The 18989-nt window shown below is 41.4% G+C and overlaps 1 protein-coding gene across 1 annotated transcript in view; it reads left to right on the top strand.

The window, feature by feature from the left end:
- Positions 1-15114: 15114 nt before the first annotated feature.
- LOC309552678 (uncharacterized protein) overlaps positions 15115-18989 on the top strand; it is a gene marked incomplete at both ends in the record, with an annotated part of 55389 nt that continues 51514 nt past the window's right edge. The window contains 2 exons of the mRNA XM_082253607.1: positions 15115-15359; positions 17034-17170. Coding sequence (XP_082109733.1) covers positions 15115-15359; positions 17034-17170 — 382 coding nt within the window. The remainder of the gene's footprint in view (positions 15360-17033; positions 17171-18989) is intronic.

Raw genomic sequence — 18989 nt, 5'->3', positions numbered from 1 at the left:
AAATGGAATGGAAACTCTACATTTGGGGCTGTTCCAGCCTATTACCAAATCGCTGAATTACAGAAGTAAAAAACACATGTCGCTGATGTGACTAGACCTCACAGAGAGAGGAAAGCTCAGAATCCAAATTCTTGGGAGCTGACATTACTGCACTGTAAGGAGGATTTGACATCCTCAAAATCCACACTGATGTCACTTGGACTAGGCAAGCTCACCAGAAGTCTGGGAATAAGGTAGCCTTTTTATTAATTTTTCATAAAGTATTGTAGAACTTTATAGGTAGCTACTAGTAATCCCATTAAGGAACTCAAGTACTAAATTTATGAAATGTATACATTTATTATGACAGCATTAAAAGTTCTATTAATATCCAAATCATGAACAGACATGTGTGGAAAGTACAAAATAATATTTCCTCATTGTATAGCAAGATTTCCCCAGTCAGGGTACATGTATAGCCGGGAGACCTGTAAGAATACCCATTTGGTGTTAGGAAATGCAGAATCTGCGATAATTGAGAAGGTATCCAGGTCTCACGGGTATGTCAGGTTGCTGTTGTCAAAGGATCACTATGCATTTGCTTATAGCTTCGTCAGGAGATCCTAATGTTGCCAAATCCCAGAGGGAAAAAGAAGAGACATGAAGTACTCGATACACACAAACACACAAGCTCCAGCTAGAAAGGGGGGGAGCACACATACCACCAAGAAATCTCTCTCTATAGTCAGAGCCTCAGGAGTGTCGTTCCAGGGCCAATGACACTTTCCAAAATTGGCCGACCTAGGATAGACAAAATTCAATCCAGTATAGAGTGAATGGTAGTGTAGTTATCCCTTCAAACAGCTTATTTCTGTTAGGATGTGGAGCAATTGCCCCCACTTGTGCTGATTCCTTGTTAAATACCCCTCTGCTTGGGGGATCTAGGATGTGTCCACCGTTCATGATTTGGTTTTTAATATATCTTTTAATGTTTTCATAATAAATCTATACATGTACCCTGACTGGGGAAATCTTGCTATATAATGAGGAGATATTGTTTTGTACTTTCCACACATGTCTGTTCATGATTTGGTTTTTAATATATCTCTTAATGTTGTAGTAATAAACGTATACATTTTATAAATTTAGTACTCGAGTTTTTTAATGGGATTACTAGTGGCTACCTTCAAAATCCTACTTTTCTTTCCCCCTTTTTTTTTTTGCAATATACATATTGGGATGTGGTGCCACACATATTTGTGTCCTGTCTGATATCTTGTCACATATACTTTTTCATGGGGGGCAAACACCCCCTTTTTACCATGAGATACAACGACTCAATATAATCCTATTTAGAAAATAATATAATTTTTGTAGCCATATAACATAGAACATTGGCTTGTAGGACCGTGATAGAAATATACGATTTCTATGGGTTGTCCATCTAAAAATCAGTGGTCACCATAGTGACCAACTTTGACTCTAGTGTGTTCATAATGGCGAGTTACTGTGGACAATGGAATGATGGATAAATTATTGTTGGAGATCTCAGGTCTAGATAATTCACAAGTTGATGCAGACACTTATTTTCTAAAATTGAAACAATTGTTAATCAAAAAGTCTAGTCTCTCTTGGCACAATAGATTTTTTAAAAAATATTTGGATCAACAATGTGTCCCTTTTAGATCCAAATTTTTCCAACAATACCACAAGTTAGTAAAGAAGCTTGCTCTTTTAAAATTATGCAGCTCTTAAAAAGGACATTATCAAACCGAGCTAACCATGATAGAACAACAAATTCAAACATTACTAGCACAAAATCCGGGAGCAAATATGTCTAATAACTAAAAGATTCAACAAAAAGCCCTACTAGAATTTTTGAAAAATCATAATAAAAATATTATTATGAATAAAAATAAAACAATGTTGGGGACGTGGCGGGCAGCTGGGAAGATGGCCGCAGTGCAATAGAGCTCTGTGACATCGTGTCTTCCTGCAGCGGCCTAAAGTGACGAGGAGACCCGAAAACCTCCCACGAACCTGCGGAGACATCCCCACATCATCAGAGAACACGATGAGCAAGCATAAGTCCTAGAGCAAAACTGCAGACTTTCAGATCTCTTTACCTTGGCCAGAGGCTCTCACAAGCATCACAGCGCCTGCTCATCAGCAGCGGCACCCCGAGGTAAACCTCCTCACAGCAACCACAGACCAGATGCGACAGTAGGCCCCTCTTCAACATGGGAGCGAGCAAATATCTCCCTCACAAAGCCCCCAGAAATCCAGACCCCCACTAGATCCTGTAATACAAAGGTACAGAGAAACATGATGGAGGTGTAGGAGAAGGCTCCTATATAACAGAACCTGAAGAACACAATGACCCCATTACACAGTTTTCCAACCACAGGCCAGCTTATACTGGACACCACAATGAAAAACATGTTAGTTGCTCTTTGCAGCACACTGCATAGGGATATGCTGTCTGCAGTCTCACACTTCAAAGCTGAAGTAGCAGAATTGGGCGATAGAGTCGATTTCATGGAAAACAAAATGGGAGAATATACAGAAGCCCATAATGACCAAGTGGATGTATACAGGGATACAGAAGATAGAATCTCTCAACTCAGAATGAAAATTGTGGATTTGGAGGACCGCTCCAGACGCAACAACCTCAAATTTAGAGGGGTAGCAGAATCAGTGCTACCAGGTGACTTGAAAAAATTCATATACCAAATGATTTCCACACTCCTACCAGAAATTCCGGCATGAGATATACAGTGGGTACGTAAAGTATTCAGACCCCCTTAAATTTTTCACTCTTTGTTATATTGTAGCCATTTGCTAAAATCATTTAAGTTCATTCTTCTTCCTCATGAATGTACACATAGCACCCCATACTGACAGAAAAACACAGAATTGTTGACATTGTTGCAGATTTATTAAAAAAGAAAAACTGAAATATCACATGGTCCTAAGTATTCAGACCCTTTGCTGTGACACTCATATATTTAACTCAGGTGCTTTCCATTTCTTTTGATCATCCTTGAGATGGTTCTACACCTTCATTTGAGTCCAGCTGTGTTTGATTATACTGATTGGACTTGATTAGGAAAGCCACACACCTGTCTATATAAGACCTTCCAGATCACAATGCATGTCAGAGCAAATGAGAATCATGAGGTCAAAGGAACTGCCTGAAGAGCTCAGAGACAGAATTGTGGCAAGGCACAGATCTGGCCAAGGTTACAAAAAGATTTCTGCTGCACTTAAGGTTCCTAAGAGCACAGTGGCCTCCATAATCCTCAAATGGAAGAAGTTTGGGACGACCAGAACCCTTCCTAGAGCTGGCCGTCCGGCCAAACTGAGCTATCGGGGGAGAAGAACCTTGGTGAGAGAGGTAAAGAAGAACCCAAAGATCACTGTGGCTGAGCTCCAGAGATGCAGTCAGGAGATGGGAGAAAGTTGTAGAAAGTCAACCATCACTGCAGCCCTCCACCAGTCGGGGCTTTATGGCAGAGTGGCCCGACGGAAGCCTCTTCTCAGTGTAAGACACATGAAAGCCCGCATGGAGTTTGCTAAAAAAACACCTGAAGGACTCCAAGATGGTTTCTATACGCAGAGCTGCACCAGGTTTTTCACTCTCCAGTTTTAGTAAATCAACTACAGTGTGAAATTTCGTTTGCATAAGTGTTTCTGACTAAGTTGCAATAGGCTGAGTTGAACCAAAAGGTTCGTTTTAGAACTCCTGGACTGAAAAGGGTGGTTGAACAACATACTTGTGCTGCAGCAAACATATTTCTGGTGTTCGGACAACATACAATGCCTTGAAAAAGTATTCATACCCCTTGAAATTTTCCACATTTTGTCATGTTACAACCAAAATTGAAAATGTATTTTAATGAGATTTTATGTGATAGACCAACACAAAGTGGCACACAATTGTGAAGTGGAAGGAAAATGATAAATGTTTTTCAAAATTGTTTACAAATAAGTATCTTAAAATTGTAGCGTGCATTTGTATTCAGCCCCCCTGAGTCAATACTTTGTAGAACCACCTTTTGCTGCAATTACAGCTGCAAGTCTTTTTGGGATGTCTCTACCAGCTTTGCACATCTAGAGAGTTACATTTTGCCCATTCTTCTTTGCAAAATAGCTCAAGCTCTGTCAGATTGAATGGAGAGCATTTGTGGACAGCAATTTTCAAGCCTTGCCACAGATTCTCAATTGGATTTAGGTCTGGTCTTTGACTGGGCCATTCTAACACATGAATATGCTTTGATCTAAACCATTCCATTGTAGCTCTGGCTGAATGTTTAGAGACATTGTCCTGCTGGAAGTTGATTCTCCGCCCCAGTCTCAAGTCTTTTGCAGACTCAGGTTTTCTTTTAATATTGCCTGTATTTGGCTCCATCCATCTTCCCATCAACTCTTACCAGCTTCCCTGCTGAAGAAAAGATTCCCCACAACATGATACTGCCACCACCATGTTTCACGGTGGGGAGGGTGTGTTCAGGGTGATGTGTAGTGTTAGTTTTCCACCACACAGCATTTTCTTTTTAGGCCAAAAAGTTAAATTTTGATCTCATCTGACCAGAGCACCTTCTTCCACATGCTTGCTGTGTCCCCCACATGGCTTCTCACAAAATGCAAACAAGACTTCTTGGCTTTCTTTCAACAATGGCTTTCTTCTTGCCACTCTTCCATAAAGGCCAGATTTGTGGAGCGCACGATTAATAGTTGTCCCCTGGACAGATTCTCCCACCTGAGCTGTGTATCTCTGCAGCTCCTCCAGAGTTTACCATGGGCCTCTTGGCTGCTTCTCTGATTAATGCTCTCCTTGCCCAGCCTGTCAGTTTAGGTGGACAGCCATATCTTGGTAGGTTTGAAGATGTGCCACATTCTTTCCATTTTCAGATGATGTATTGACAGTGCTCCGCAAGATGTTTAAAGCTTGGGATATTTTTTTATAACCTAACCCTGATTTAAACTTCTCCACAACTTTATCCCTGACCTGTCTGCTGTGTTCCATGGCCTTTGTGATGCTGTTTGTTCACTAGGGATCAATAACAAACCTCTGAGGGCTGAAAACCATTTATCATTTTCCTTCCACTTCACAATTATGGGCCACTTTATTTTGGTATATCACATAGAATCCCAATAAAATACATTTTCATTTTTGGTTGTAACATGACAAAGTGTGGACATTTTTAAGGGGTATGAATACTTTTTCAAGGCACTGTACACCATTTACATTTAGTATACAAATGGAGTGTGACTTATTCTTTATTTGGTGAAGGCATACAAATAAGTAACATTTCAAATGAACCACCTTCTTTTTACAAAATCAATTGTGACAGGAAGTTAGGGGAAACTATTGGTTGTGTCCAGGGTGGGAGCTTTATTTGTCCAAGGTTCATGCAATATACAAACTGCTTTGCTTTTTTGTGCTGGGTGTTGAGCTTGATTGGCTCACTGAGGGGTTATTAGACTCAGCTGAACCAGGTTGAGTACTCTGGGCTCTATAAAACTCCCAGGCTCCTTAGGAAGGATGCACCACACTGGAACAAGATCACTGTGCATGACAGACTGGAGAGCAGTAACTTCTCAGTGTGGTGAGATTAAAGCCCCGTACACACGTAGCAATTGTCGGCCGAACGATCGGCCGTCTTTTGTCCGGTGCTGTCCTGTCGGTTGAAAAGTGCTAAAGACTGCATACGAATTTTGTCGGCCAACAACAGCAGACTGCAGAAGTGATGTCATGTGATGGTTAACTTTCCGTGTGTTTTTTCTTCTCTGAGCATGCCCAGTCTTGCTCATCTGCTGTTTGTCGGCCAAATTCTGTACTGACTGAGGAACAATCGGCCGTTCTGGTGTTGGCCAACAAAAATTTTACCCTGCACAACAGATACTGTTCGGCCGAAAAGTCGCAGTCAGTTGTCGGAAGCATCATACTAGCAAGCCGACAATCGGCCGATCGGACGTTGGCCGAAAATTTATGGCCGACAATCGCTACGTGTGTACGGGCCTTAAGTCTGTGTGAGTAAAGACTCTGATCTATTTAGTGTGACAGCCAGAGGCCTAGGCAGCAGTAGGCTGCTTCAGGACATGTACTTAGGTTCCTGTATTTGTAGTTAGACACTCAACATGGGAAGGGTTTATTTTCTGTTTTGGTTTTATTTTGCCATTTTGATACCTGCACTTTTTACACACAAACTTTGTAAATAAACCACAGATCCTGCTGTGCCTTTTTCACCATGCTGTGACTCATCCAAGGGGTCAGGCACAACCTGCTACCGAGCTAATTCCTCACATATGAAGGAGATTTTCAGGGCAGGGGAAGAAAGGCCAGCATGGAGAAGTTACTGAGACATCGTGCTCGGGCGAATGTAAATCAGCAGCAGACAAATGCAAGTTTACAACAGAGCCTTGCAGTCCAACAACAGGCAGAGGCCCACCATAGGGAATTGCTGGCACTGCAGGAACAGAAATATCAACAAAAAATTGAGGCAATCATGAAGACGCTTCAGCAGAGGCAGAAGACAGGGCTGGGAGTCATGCCAAAAACATACCGACTTTTTGGGGAAGCCACCTGTTGCCAAAAATTATTGCGAATGATAACCCTGAAATATTTTTGAACCCGTTTGAAATGACAGCAGAAAAAGAGAGTTGGCCTAAAGAGCAATGAGCTGAACTAGTGCCCCCCCCCCCCATATATCTGGAGAGTCCCAAAAGGCTTATAATGTCTTGGAGCCTGTGGAAGCCAAGAACTATGATCATTTAAAAACAGAAATATTGGCATGGCTGGTGTAACCTGTCAGAATGTTTATACTGCTCTGATAAACAGTGTCTATTTATGCAAATAAGCAAAGATCTGATAAGTAAGGAGATTCTCAACTTATTTCCATAAATCAACAAAAATATGAGATAGTTTTAAGTGACGCTAAACTGAAGATAAGGAGAATACAATTCTGTGCAAAAATATATATATTTATTAAATACTTCAGTGCAAAATAAAATGTCAAAAATATAATTGGTGATAAACACAAAGTTTAGAATAAAATGCAATAAAATGTATCACACAGGTAATATGAGAATTATAATCAAAGAATATTATTTCACAATAGTAAGATAATCATAACCAATGACTTCTAGAATATGATTAATAGCCTACCAAGAGGACATAAAAGATGGCAACCAATCTGACAGATTTGACACGTGACTTCTCTCAGCCAACAGATATTAATAATTCCAATGTTTTAAATAAAGTTGCATGGCTACAAATTGTTATACCATGCATTGAGACTTGTTAAAAGTCCAGATAGTTTTGGTAAAGTAAACTTCTATTTAGTTAATCTACTATAAAGAATACGTCATAACTGAACCATTTACTAAAGCCAAAATTAGCTTAAAACTCCAAGATAAGAAAAATTAAACCAATCATACTGCAGTTAGAATGATCTAAATTCAAATCTTGATGCTAACAGTTTTGGTGTGAGAATGGATCAGTTAGGAGTATATGGATAAGGCAATTAAATGCCTGTAGGAAAATATAATTGTTACCAAAACAAAATTATTTTTCTGTTGTATGAGATGTCACGCTTTCCTGGCTTCAGGATCAAATGTCACCCATCAGTATTCCAGAGCACACTTTAAAGCCTCTTCTTCCTCTCACGATCTCTTCCATTCTTCCCCCCTAACTGACTTGAAACTTTATGCTACATGAAATGTAGGCGGGGGATCTCATTTCCATGTGACCATTACATCACAAAGGGGCTTATTTCCTAAGATTTTGATGACTCTGACCCAAAATTAAGTAATCACCAGAGGGCAATGTTGTATTACGATCAAATTTGGGACATTGAATTTAATTTCACTATTTTCCCAAAGATAACCCTTTGGCCTAAGTCTGGTAGAAAGGGCTAAATCCCATAAATATGTCACATTGTCAAGACTGTGGCTAGAGTGTAGTATTTATGGTGACCATAAAAACGTAAAGAACCTTATGCAAACACATTCTCTGTAAGTGAGTAAGTAATGCAACTTAAATATAATTAGTACTTAGCAATTATATAAAACAAAACATAGTATACAAGGCATCCCTATAATCATATATATATATATGCCACACGTATATAATGACATAATAATAATATTGTTACTAAAACATCACGATAAAATATAATAATTCCTTAAACATATTTTAGATGAACCCTTAAAGAAATATAAGGAACTATTGTTCATTGTGAAACACAGATAGTCAAGAATAACATCACCATCATTAGAACCTGGTCTGGCTCCAGTATGACAGGACCTTATCTGGTGAAGTGTCAGGAAACTAATTATTTATGGCTTAAAGAAAAACAAAAATCTTCTGTTGAAACTTCAAGACTCTCTGTAAAGACATGTTGCTTAAAAGAAACCCTTGCTCAGCAGGTACACAGCTGGAGTTATCAACTGGGGAAACCACTAGTTACAAATGTATGACCATATTCATTTGACCAGAAAATGGCTGCAGCCAAAAACTTTGTCTGGACTAAAAATTGTGGAACGAGTCTCTCCCTACTGCCTTACAAAAATGGGTGAACCGCAGAGATCCAGAAACAGCAGACAAACTTGTTGACCTTGTGGAAAAGTACCTAATGACAGAGAATCTTATGTCTTCCCTCAAAGACTCCCAAATTTTCCACCCCAAGGTCAGACCATCCCCAGCTGTGGGTAGGACTGCACCAAGGAATTGAGGTGGAGAGAATGGAAAAGAGTGAACCAAAGGCACTTTGGGGACTGCTTCTAATGTCTGGCAAGAGTGGCCTGGTAGGCTAAACCCACAGGTGACTAGGATAATTTGTTACCATTGCCGGGACATGTAGTGGGAGTTTGTCCAGTTGAGCTAATGCACTGTGACTTTCTTAGAGAAAGACGTCAGTCATTATTTGCAACCGTTACATGCACTGCAGTAAGGGGAGATGAGAAACCTTTATGCAAAATTTGTATAGATGGTAAAAATGTTGTTTCATTGTTGGATTCTCGTAGCCTGGCTACCTAAGTAAAATCTATCTTTGGGAAAAAAAAGTCATATTTTTTTCCAAGTCCGAGTTCTAATTAAAATCTGGCAGCCTTTCTTCAATTCACCATCAAAGAAATTCAGGATTTGAAAGTTAGATCTACCAATGATAATCTCACACCTGGTGAGCGTAAAGCTTTTTTTCAATTTAGTACAAGGGATCACTGTGAAGCCATCCGACAAAGGTGACAACACTGTTATCCTGGACAATGAACAGTATGAACGGATGTGTACCAACATATTGAAAAATAAGGATTGGTATGCCCCCATTTCTACTGCACATATAAAAAAATACAATGAACATTTCTACAAAATGGTGGATTTGGCATATCTTGAGAATACCATCTCTAAGCAGACCTGGGAATTTATTAGAACTACTTTCCCGGTCACTCCAACATTTTATGCGCTGTCCAAGATCCATAAATGCAAAAACAATCCTCCAGGTAGACCCATTATATCTGGTAATGGATCATTAACAGAAAATCTAAGTAGGTTTGTGGATGAATCTCTTCGACCACATGTTATCAGTCTATCTAGTTAGATTATAGACACCCCACACCTACTACAGACAATCGATGGAATGATTATCCATAGCACAGCATTCTTAGTCTCAGTGGACGTTGAGACTCTGTACTGCTCCATCCCTCATCGTAAGGGCATCAATGTGATAAAACATTTTCTTTCACAAAAACATCATGCGGAGTGGAGATTGAATTAATTTGTTTTGGATTCCTTGGAATATAGTCTTTCATTCATATAATTTCTTGACATCACAATCTTTAAAGCCCCCGATAGGGAACTGAATAGTTCTCTATACTGTAAACCCATGGCTGGTAATACCATTCTGCAATATTCCAGTTTTCATCCCAAACCTCTTGTCAGGTCTATCCTGCACAGCCAATACCTCAGGGTCCGTAGGAATTGTTCCACTGACTACTCTTTCCAGCTGGAGGCTGTGGCTCTGTGGGATAGACTTTTGGCAAGGGGTTATTCTAAGTCATGTTTAAGGAAAGCCTATAACAAGGCTAAGGCACCTTCCAGACGCACGTTGCTCTATGGACAGAAAAAAACTCTGCATAACGATACCACTCGGTTCGTTACTCGGTATTGCAGCCAGCACTCGCAGGTCAGGAGAATCATTGTCAAATATTGGCACCTCCTCACTATTGATCCCGCCATTAGCCTGTTCGTGTCTGCAAAACCCTCAGTCACCTACAGAAGGGCGAGATAGATTAGGGATCAATTGGTGCACAGTTAATATAGGGGCAACGCATCATGCGACCACTGCAAATATCTTGACCTATCTTGAGGGTGTAACTACTGCCAGTATATGTGCACTGACAAACAAGTGCGCCTCCCCAATGGTACCATGTTTAACATCGTCATTATGCCAACTGCAAAACTGCGGGGGTCATCTATCTCCTGACCTGCGAGTGAAGCAGTTTTTATGTCGGTAAAACGATCCAAGAGTTTTGGAAATGCACTTACAGACATATCTTAAGTATGTGCACATGTAACCCCGAACTTCCATAGGGTCGTCATGTGTCTTCTGTCTATTATGGCAATTTTCACAAAATACAATTTCTCGTTATTGATAGTATTCACCCCCCTTTGAGAGGGGGTGACTGGAATGAAATGCTGTTGCAACGTGAATTAAAATGGATTCATCAATTGTCAGCTACCATCGCTCTAGGTATGAATGAGGCCACCAATTTTAGGCCTTTCCTGGAGGGCTTTATATCAGGAGGGTGGGATAAGTAATTCAACACAATTATCACTGCTGTATTTAGGCCAAGGCCGACACTTTGTGGGGGAAGGGCATCTCCTGTGCCATGGTGCCCACAGCCCTGCATCCCCTGTACCATGCTGCCCACAGCCCTGCATCTCCTGTACCATGCTGCCCAGTGCCCACAGCCCTGCATCTCCTGTACCATGCTGCCCACAGCCCTGCATCTCCTGTACCATGCCCACAGCACTGCATCTCCTTACCATGCTGCCCACAGCCCTGCATCTCCTGTGCCATGCTGCCCACAGCCCTGCATCTCCTGTACCATGCCTGTACCATGCCCGCAGCACCGCATCTCCATGTCTGCAGCCCCTGCACTATGCCCCCAACCCCTGCATCTCCTGTACCATGTCCGCAGCCCCTGCACCATGCCTGCATCTCCTGTACCATGTCTGCAGCCCCTGCACTATGCCCACAACCCCTGCATCTCCTGTACCATGTCCGCAGCCCCTGCACCATGCCTGCATCTCCTGTACCTTGTCTGCAGCCCCTGCACTATGCCCGCAACCCCTGCATCTCCTGTACCATGTCTGCAGCCCCTGCACTATGCCTGCATCTCCTATACCATGTCTGCAGCCCCTGCACTATACCCGCAACCCCTGCATCTCCTGTACCATGCCCGCAGCCCCTGCACCATGCCCGGGGCCCTGGAATATTTCCCCCCCCTTAATGACCAGGCCATTTTTTGCGATTCAGGACTGCATTACTTTAAAGGACAATTGCATGGTCGTGCGAGACTGTACCCTAAAAAAATGAATGTCCTTTCTTTCCCACAAATAGAACTTTCTTTTGGTGGTATTTGATCCCCTGTGCAATTTTTATTTATTGCGTTTTAAACAAAAAAAAGAGCAAAAATTCGGAAAAAAAATATATTGTTTTTCGCATTCTGCTATATAACATTCCCCCATAAAAATTAAAAAATCTAATTTTGTCATCCTTTTAGGCCAATTTGTATTCTGCTACATATTTTTGGTTAAAAAAAATCCCAATAAGTGTATATTGATTGGTTTACGCAAAAGTTATTGTATCTACAAACTAGAGGAAAGATTTATGTCATTTTAATTTTTTTCGTTTTTTTTTACTAGTAATAGCGTCAATCTGCGATTTTTAGCGGGACTGTGACATTGTGGCAGACAGATTGGACCCCTAACTGACATTTCTGACACTTTTGGGGGGACCATTGACATTACTACAGTAATCAGTGCTACAAATATGCCCTGTTACTGTAATAATGACACTGGGAGGGAAGGGGTTAACCCGGGGGTGATCAAAGGGTTAAGTGTGATCCTAGGGGGTGTTTTCTAACTGTATGGGAAATGACCATAGAGACCTGTGTTCCTATATAGAAGGATCACAGGCGCTCTGTTATCATTTCAGAGAAAACAATAGTCAGCTGTGTTTACAACAGCAGGCCGTCGTTCTCTTTCAGCGGGGAGCGATCGCGAGTGCCCGGCGGCAATTGCGGCCACTGGCTCCGTGGATTGGCACCCCCGCTGCCTAGTGTTTTCCATTGCCATCAGCCTGTTAACATTTTTTATTTATTTATGATTTTGGTACATTTGAGATCTAAATAATATCTTGGAGTTTAGGCCTTAAACATACTCAACTAGTTCTCCATTAACCCCATTGGCTCTATTTGTTAATGGCTATACCTCTTTGATATATGTATATATACATGGTTGTGTATACATATCCTCTTATTACTTCCATCTTGGAGGGCTTATATACAATACTCATATCTGCGGACACCATATCCTCCTTGTGCTTTTATTGCAGTCATGATGGCCTCTGATAATACATAGATTTGTATTTGTATGCTGTGGAGATATTTATCTTCACATGCATATACATTTATACTCTATTTTTGTTTTGGTTTCTCAGCTGCACTGATTTTTTGATTCTTTCAGTTGCACTGATTTATTATCATTTTTATTTAACAGGCTTTCAGATTTTGCCTCATTTATCCTGTCTTGGGCCTTTTGGATCTTGTTGGATGAATTGCTGTTTGTGGGGAATTCTGGGATGATTTCTTCATGTGTGTTCATCTCTCCCTGCTGCCAACTATCCTGCCCTTGGTTTTAAGTTCCGGCTGTTAAGTATGTCTCTATTGGCTTTCATTATAAATAACTAGGATACTACAAGATGCATGTTATCCCTGAAGAAGGAATACTAATTTATTCTTAAACGGGTTGGATCTTTTTTACCTTGTATTACACTTGTCTATTTGTGAGCCATTGTATTTCATACATACATTTTGCAACCCAAAAGGCATCCCCTGATACTGTAACGACCCCTCTGGAGTTACAAATGCATTTTTTTCCTTGGTTGATTCCAAGAGAGGAATCTGTCAATACCCGTTGGTCATGTACAACGTTGCCATTTACTAGGCAATCAGTTTGTCTATGTGTGGCATGGGATAGGTGTCAAACTTAGTAATCTTATTCAAGTGGCAAAAGTCATTAAAAACCACCAACTCCCATCTGGTTTGGGCACTAACACAATAGGACTTGACCAATCACTATTTGACTCCTCTATAATCCCCTGTAGCACTGTCCCCATAGGGCTTGCTGTATGATGACTTGTTGGGCCTCCTCTGATTACCAGCACACACTCACTTAGGGAACAGTTCACACATCCCTCCTTACTCCCAATGGCTCGTCACATAATAAACAGTCCAGGGATATTTTTTTTCAGTGTTTATTTTGGAACTTGAATGGGAGAAGGGAATAGTGGGATACTCCAACTGTAACTATTAACAATGGATAAGGACAACTCTCACTTGGCCTCACCGGGTTGCTTATGGAAGCAGCTGCACTACTTAATCCATACTGCCACATGTATGGAAAGGGTTAATTCTCCTTGCTCTTTTCTCTCCAGCAATAGACTGGGTGAATCTCAATGGGTGATGGATAAGACCCTTTGGCCCCTTTGAGCCTACGCTGCTGCATACCTAGATGACGTGATCATCCATAGTGAGGATTGGAACTTACATTTACTAAAGGGTCAGGGCCATGTTAGATTCTAGCTACAACGCTGGGTTTACAACCAATCGAAAAAAATGTACCATTGTGCTAGAGAAGGCCAAGTATTTGAGCCATACCATTGGAGAGGTATAATAAAGCCCCAGCTAAACAAAGTTGAGGCTATTCAAAGTTGGCCATGCCCCATCAACAAGAAGCAGATTCAAGCACTTTTAGGAATCACTGGATATTATCCGCATTTTGTTCCCCAATTTTGTACGATCGATGATCCTGCTTCAAAAAAAAAAATGTCATTATTTTGTGGAAATGTTTAAATTTTAGTAATTTTTTTGTGATGTGTTTTTAGAAAGTACCTAATCATACTTGTCCACTTCTGCTATTATAAAACTTCTGCTTTCACTTTTACTTCATGCTAGCAAGAAATAACTTTTTCATAACACCTTTTAAACACTTTCATATCTCTGTGTTTCTTCATGCAGGGCAATTGTGCTATATTGTGTCTTTACATGCACTCAATGCAAAATTTGAATGCATCACACTAAAATGCAGAGCTATAAATATAGCTGTATGGGCAGAGATGTCAATATAGCCTTATGGGCAATTGTTGTTAACATATTAAATTGCAATTTGCAACAAATTTTAATTTGTCAGAAGGAAATCTGCCAGCTAGGGTTTGGTCTACCATGCAGCCATTTTTACATTCTGAAAAAAGAAACGAAAGAGAACCTGTGTTTTGCTCATGCAGAACCAAGCTAGGGGTAATCTTTTTGTCACACACCAGCTAGTTTTACCTACTCTTTCTCGCTCTTAATGTTCACAAGGCTTCGACTCTAGAGCTTGGAACTACCTCCATTGGCTGCAAGTGTAGCAGAGCTCATCACATATATGCTCTATTTTTAATGCAGAGCTTAAAATAGGCCAGAGCTGAGCACTTTATTCTCACTAAATAGTGGAATAAAGTGTTTGTTCAATGTGCTTTATTAGGTATATTTTTGCAATTTTGAAACACGTCTTGAGAAATATCTTCATGCGAATATGCTACATTTAAACTCTTTATCATCTTACTATTTTTTATGTATGAATTGCCTAACTATTGGAAATGTTGGAAAATGTAGAGTTTGTCATGTAGCCCTTAAAGCTTTTGCTGCAATCACTGTATTACAGTAGGTAATAGCATTAGCAGCCAAGGGCTAATTATAAAATATTGGGGGCATTGCTTGGCGCACGCGCAGCATGGCAGCTTAGAGACAGAGCTCCGGGAGCCCACTCGCTTATCGGCAGCAATTTAAGCTTGCAGTGGACCTGAAATGGGGCGACTTACTAAGGCAGCCTCGAGCAGCAAGCCACAGCGCCCTTCTGGATCCTCTTCTGTGCGGAACATACCTGCTATCTTTCAATCTACGCAGTCCTGCAAGTCCAGCATATCTGCCGGCAAGATGACAACAGCCCACCACGAGGAGGACTCAGGCGATGAGTCACTGGCACTATCGGACAAGCTGATAAGAGACTCAGATCATTCTGAAGCACCGCTTACACTCACGGAAATCACAAAGTAAATTGCCACAACATCAGATGTTCAATCTTTAGAGAACCCAATAGAAGAACAAGAACTCTTGACTGCCATTAAATCCATGAAACCAGGGAAAAGCCCTGGCCCGGATGGCCTAACTTCCCAATATTATAAATCCTTTATTAATCTCCTTTCAAAACCCCTCTGTGACACTTTTAACGCCCTATCACGCCAGCAGGAGGTGCCTAGCTCCTTCCTGCTGGCACATATAGCCGTCATTCCCAAAAAAGAAAAAGACCCCACAGAATGCTCTAATTTCAGACCGATCTCACTACACAGCAACGATGTAAAACTCTTTGAAAAAATACTAGCTAATAGATTACGCCCCTTGCTCTCTAAAATTATCGGCCCCAAACAGGTTAGCTTTGTGCCAGGAAGGGAGGCAGGGGACAATATCACCAAGACCCTCAATCTGATGTTCAGGGCCCCGAGGGGGGGGGGGAATCGAGGGCCTTCTCCTCTCCACTGATCCAGAGAAGGCCTTTGATCACGTTTCCTGAGATTACTTGCTATCAGTTTGCTCCCATATAGGATTTGGACCAAAAATGATGACCCGAATCGCCTCTTTATTCCAACAACCCACAGCTAAGATCAAAGTCAATAGCTCCCTCTCAGAAGATGTACACATTAATAATGGAACCCGGCAAGGCTGTCCTCTCCCCCCCCTTCTTTTTATACTCACCCTTGAGCCTCTGATTAGAACGGTCAATCAAAACAACTCTATCAGTGGCTTTATGATAGATGACAGGGAATTCAAAATTGCTGCTTACGCTGATGATCTTCTTTTTTTCCTTTCCAAACCTCTTATATCAATACCAAATCTGTTGATGAACTTCAAGACCTTTGCATATATTTCTAACTTTAAAATAAGTTACTCTAAGTCAGAAGCTATGAACATCTCCTTGTCAGAGAAGGATAGGGTTAGAACTAAATGAAATAGCTTGTTCAGATGGGTCTCGGAGGCCCTTAAATACTTAGGCATTTGGATCACTCCACAGTGGAAGGATTTATACAAACAAAACTACATACCATTGCTAAACAAAATAGAGTCAGATCTAAAACTTTGGAATCTTAAAATTTTTTCTTGGTTTGGCAGGGCGGTTATCATAAAAATGGTTACTCTCCCCAGTTTGCTATATGAATGCCCTACCAATTAATCTCCCCCTCCTCTTTTTTGAAAAATTGTAACAATTACAGAGGTCATTTGTATGGGCACATAAGAAACCCAGAATTAGATTTCAACTTATCACACGTTCGAAGGGCTCGAGAGGCATGGGCCTCCCGGACTTCAAAAGATACTACTATGCAACTGCTTACCAGAATAATTGACTGGAATTGCCACACCAAAAACAAGGATTGGATGAACTTAGAAAGGTCCTACACAAACCTCCCACTGGGTCTTACTCCGTGGATAGCCAAATCTTTTTATCCAAAGACACTGATGGAACACCCACTAATTTCCAACACCTTGGAAATTTGCCACAAGATAGCAAAGACTTTTCATTTTTCTATTACACCTGCCCCCCTGTCACCTATATTTAATAACTCCGAGTTCCCCCCAGGAATGCCAGGAATGTCTGTAATGTCCCCCATACACACAGGGGGAAACAAACCCTTGCTAATTAAACATTGCCTGAATGACTCTTTAATTGTCAGCAAGGCAGAACTACAGCACATCTGCAATACGGTAAAAATCCCATTTTGGACATACCTTCACAACTTTCTTACTACGCACAAAAAGAAGCACCAACTTTCAGCTGATGTTACAGATCTAGAGAAGATCTGCTTGGCAGGTAAAGGTATAAGTGGGACAATTTGGAAAATTTTGGGCAGTTTAGGAACTTTACATGAAACACCGGCGAGCACTGCTCAGCGTCTCCATCCCTGTATATAACAGAACTGAAGAGAAAAAGGGGATTAAAGAAGGTGTGTGTGTGTAGAAACCAACCGAACCTTAGTTTGCTATACTTACCCACCAGTCTGCTGACAAACAAAATAAACCTGTCTAACATAATAGGTTAAAAACAGGGGTTTAGTTAACACACATTTGCAAACGCATGTATAAGCTGCAGGCCACTCTAAGGCACCCTGTGTATTCTGCAGTCCTAAACACTACCTAACACTACTCAAACTGAGTGTCTACTGATAGTGTTGAGCGAACACGGACTGTATTATTCGTGTTCGTACCGAATAATTGGATTTTTTGTACCCGAACACGGACACGGACACTTTACTGTATGTTCGGGTAAAAATCCGTGTTTGGTCGTTTTATTTCCGGGTTTTGCATGCTTTGGCGCTCTTTTCATGGCAGGCTTTCAACAGCCAATCAACAATCGTTTAACTGGTGTGCCTTAAGCCATCCCAGCCATGCCTGCAAATATCTCAGTAGCTGTGATTGGCCGTCTGAAGCATGTGACCAAGTCTTTATAAGTTCCAGGCAGCCGCAGCGGCTTCATTCTGCTGCTTAGATCAGGGACAGAGCACACATACGTGCTGGCTGCTGATTAGGGAAAGACAGGCAGGGAAAACGAATTGGTGTCCGGATAGAATTGAGGGACAGGTCGGAGTGTTTAGGCAGGGCGAGTTGTAGGCATTTTAGGGATAGAGTCTGCTGAATTATAGGGTCAGTGTCTTCTACAAACTACAATCGATATTGCTGTGTGGGGGGTGGGGTCTGCACTCAATCCTGATCTACGATCTCTTCTCAATCCTGTTAGGGAAAGGCTGCTGCTGCTGAATTTTAGGGTCAGAGTGTTCTACAAACTACAATCGATATTGCTGTGTGGGGTCTGCACTTAGTCCCGATCTACGATCTCTTCTCAATCCTGTTAGGGAGAGGCTGCTGCTGAATTTTAGGGAAACTGTGTTCTACAAACTACAATCGATATTGCTGTGTGGGGGTGGGATAGGATATAGGCAGGTGTCAGTGATCCACATCCATTTTTCTGTGTGTGAGCTGCAGTGAACACAATCTTTTTGGGCTGCAGTGAACACAATCTTTTTGGGGTGCAGTGAACAACATCCTTTTAGGGTGCAGTGAACACAATCTTTGTGGGGTGCAGTGAACAACATCCTTTTAGGGTGCAGTGAACACAATCTTTGTGGGGTGCAGTGAACAACATCCTTTTAGGGTGCAGTGAACACAATCTTTTTGGGGTGCAGTGAACAAAATCCTTTTTGGGGTGCAGTGAACAACATCCTTTTTGGGGTGCAGTGAACACAATCTTTTTGGGGTGCAGTGAACAAAATCCTTTGTGGGGTGCAGTGAACACAATCTTTGTGGGGTGCAGTGAACACAATATTTTTGGGGTGCAGTGAACAAAATCCTTTTTGGGGTGCAGTGAACAACATCCTTTTTGGGGTGCAGTGAACACAATCTTTTTGGGGTGCAGTGAACAAAATCCTTTGTGGGGTGCAGTGAACACAATCTTTTTGGGGTGCAGTGAACAGCATCCTTTTTGGGGTGCAGTGAACAACATCCTTTTTGGGGTGCAGTGAACACAATCTTTTTGGGGTGCAGTGAACAAAATCCTTTGTGGGGTGCAGTGAACACAATCTTTGTGGGGTGCAGTGAACACAATCTTTTTGGGGTGCAGTGAACAAAATCCTTTT

Source organism: Pelophylax lessonae (assembly GCF_965119305.1).
Source record: "Pelophylax lessonae genome assembly, chromosome: 4".
Taxonomy (NCBI): Eukaryota; Metazoa; Chordata; class Amphibia; order Anura; family Ranidae; genus Pelophylax; species Pelophylax lessonae.
This window is presented reverse-complemented; position numbering and strand designations above follow the sequence as displayed.